This window comes from Cynoglossus semilaevis, chromosome 1, assembly GCF_000523025.1.
Source record: "Cynoglossus semilaevis isolate Cse_v1.0 chromosome 1, Cse_v1.0, whole genome shotgun sequence".
NCBI lineage: Eukaryota > Metazoa > Chordata > Actinopteri > Pleuronectiformes > Cynoglossidae > Cynoglossus > Cynoglossus semilaevis.
The window spans coordinates 34,058,105-34,060,691 of record NC_024307.1 but is presented as its reverse complement, the minus strand read 5'-3'; the positions used below and the strand labels follow the sequence as shown (position 1 = coordinate 34,060,691).

The following is a 2,587-nucleotide window of genomic DNA, read 5'->3' as shown; positions in this document are numbered from 1 at the left end:
GAAAAACACAAAACAATATACATTCAACTTCTACCATGATAAGTACATTCATTAAGTTTAAAATGTCAAAATGAGGTAATTTCCTAATTTTTAAATGAGAAAAAAGAAAGAGAGAAAAGCATATCAAACTTCAACGAACTGTCTAATGAATAATTGAACAAATTATTTCAATATTTTTCAGTATTTTTGGTGAACTTTTGTTCATTGTCATTGTTTGATTGTGCTTGTTTTACGCAAATCATGTCGATTCCCTTTATCTTTACTAACCACATTATTTCTACCTTCACGTGACGGTGACCTTTTTAAATCCGAAAATACACAAATTCATATCTGTAATCTCTACTTTTTACACAGTCAGTGATCATGGCGACCACAGATATTACAAAAGCAATTAGAAATCCGTTGGGGTTTTGAAGAAAACATTCAGAGATTATTTGATGCTTCAAAAATAATGAGGACGATTGTTTTAACGATTTAAATTCGATTCGAATTCGGACATGGATGAGAAAATAGTGCTAACAAACACAAAAAAACTGTGCGCGCGCGCGCGCGCTCCTCCATTCTTTCTAGGCTTCCAGCAGCAACAAGTACCTCTCGCATTGTTAAGGGAGTTTAACTCGCAATTGCGCGCGCACAGAGGAGCACGACTGCGATCTCCGATTGGTCCAGGCGCGTGAATGAGCGCGGGACAGATGAGGAACTTTAGTGGAGGCAGGGCACGCACTGTAGTGTGTGACAAAGTTAAGCTCTCACTTTGGCTGACCTGAGCTCGCTGTGTTGTTTCGCTAACAGAGTGATGACCGACACTGTACTTGTGCTCATTTAGACAAATAAGTCCGTCTCCTGCGCACGCGTGTGTCTAGGCTCTAATTAACTGATTTGAATCACCCGGCGCCTTAGGATAAACCTGTAAGGGATAACCCGGCAACAAGTCGCCAGGTGGAAGGCGACACATTCGGTTGCTGTGGTGTGAGTGAGCAAATTTTCTCTTAACTTTTTTTAGAAAAAACAAAAACCGACAACATGTATAGTATGATGGAACACGAGCTGAAGCCCAGCGGCCAGACCGTTGCCCACCAGATACCCCAGGGTATGTCGCCGGTCACCGGCAACATGACCGGTAACATGGGCTCAAACGGCAACTCTCATCCGAATTCGAAGACGGCGTGCGCCCCCGTAGTCGACCCCATGGACAAAGTAAAGCGGCCCATGAACGCCTTCATGGTGTGGTCCAGGGGTCAACGGCGCAAAATGGCCCAGGAAAACCCCAAAATGCACAACTCTGAGATCAGCAAGCGGCTGGGGGCCGAGTGGAAGCTACTTACCGACGCCGAGAAGCGGCCTTTCATCGACGAAGCCAAACGGCTGCGCGCGGTGCACATGAAGGAGTACCCCGACTACAAATACAAGCCCCGGCGCAAGACCAAACCGCTTCTGAAAAAAGATACACAAATGGGCAAGTACCCGTTGACGGCGGGAAACCTGCTGGCGGCAGCGGCGGCACAGGGCCAGGTGGCGAACCCTAGAATGGACAGCTACGGCTGGGGCCACACCGGCAGCTACCCCGGCATGCAGGGCGAGCCCTTAGGCTACACGCAGCAACTTCACCGGTATGACCTGTCAGCCCTGCAGTATCCGCCCGCCATGACCGCGGCGCAGACGTACGTAAATGGAGCCAACTCCTACAGGTGAGCAATAGTATACAGGTGTATTTCCGTGAATATTGGGATTTTTAGGTCAGCGCTCAGCCTTTACAGCAATAATAGCATAAAATTAGTGTATGATGGTGAAAATATGTTTAATGTACTTCCTTTTTTGTACACATGCCACAAATAATACAACATAATTAACTGTTAAGAGGGGGTGGGTGGCTGGGTTGGATAATCTATGCCTATTTAAAACACTTTTGCTGTGAAAAAAAAAAATCAATATTCAGTTATCAATTACTATAAATGATCAGAAGAAGAGAAAATGTATTAATCAAAAAAAGTCAAAGGTCAGAGGCAAAAGTGGAAAGAAACACTCCATAATTGCTGAATAACAAAAAAAAAAAGTTAGGTTCTGTATCCCACAACGACAACAAAAAAAAAAGTTAGGTTCTGTATCCCATTAGACGTAAATCTTCTCATCCTACTCTAGGAGAAACAAACTTGTTAACGTTGTTAATATTCCAAACCTTAAAATGTGTTTCGAGCCAAAGAAATTTGAAACTTTTTAAGGCTGTTATAGTGAATTAGCTTGTATGTAATATGTAAAAAAATGTTGTTCCAATGATTCACACGTTTTAAAAAGGCTATCAGAAATTAAGAGAGGCCTCAGGCGTATGTGTGCGCTTTTGGGTTATTACTACCGTTGTGGGGACACTTGCCTTCTTTTTTTTGTTTTTTTTTGTTTGAAGTTAGGATGAGAATTGGTTACGTTTCAAATTAGTAAAATCTGTTATATATTCGTACGTGTAAGGTCGCGACTAAGGTGGTCAATCCGTGGATCAATATCAGAAATGTTCACACAAAGTCACATAAAAAGGAAATGTTCCATTTCGATTACCTTCAATACTAAGTTTTCAGACGATCTTTCCTGCTTATGT

At 42.8% G+C, this 2,587-nt stretch overlaps 1 protein-coding gene across 1 annotated transcript in view; it reads left to right on the top strand.

The window, feature by feature from the left end:
* The first annotated feature begins 726 nt into the window (after nt 1-726).
* The window catches only part of LOC103391903 (transcription factor Sox-19a), a 4,778-nt gene continuing 2,917 nt past the window's right edge, over nt 727-2,587 (top strand). The window contains exon 1 of the mRNA XM_025062241.1: nt 727-1,688. Coding sequence (XP_024918009.1) covers nt 1,024-1,688 — 665 coding nt within the window. The 5' untranslated portion in view covers nt 727-1,023. The remainder of the gene's footprint in view (nt 1,689-2,587) is intronic.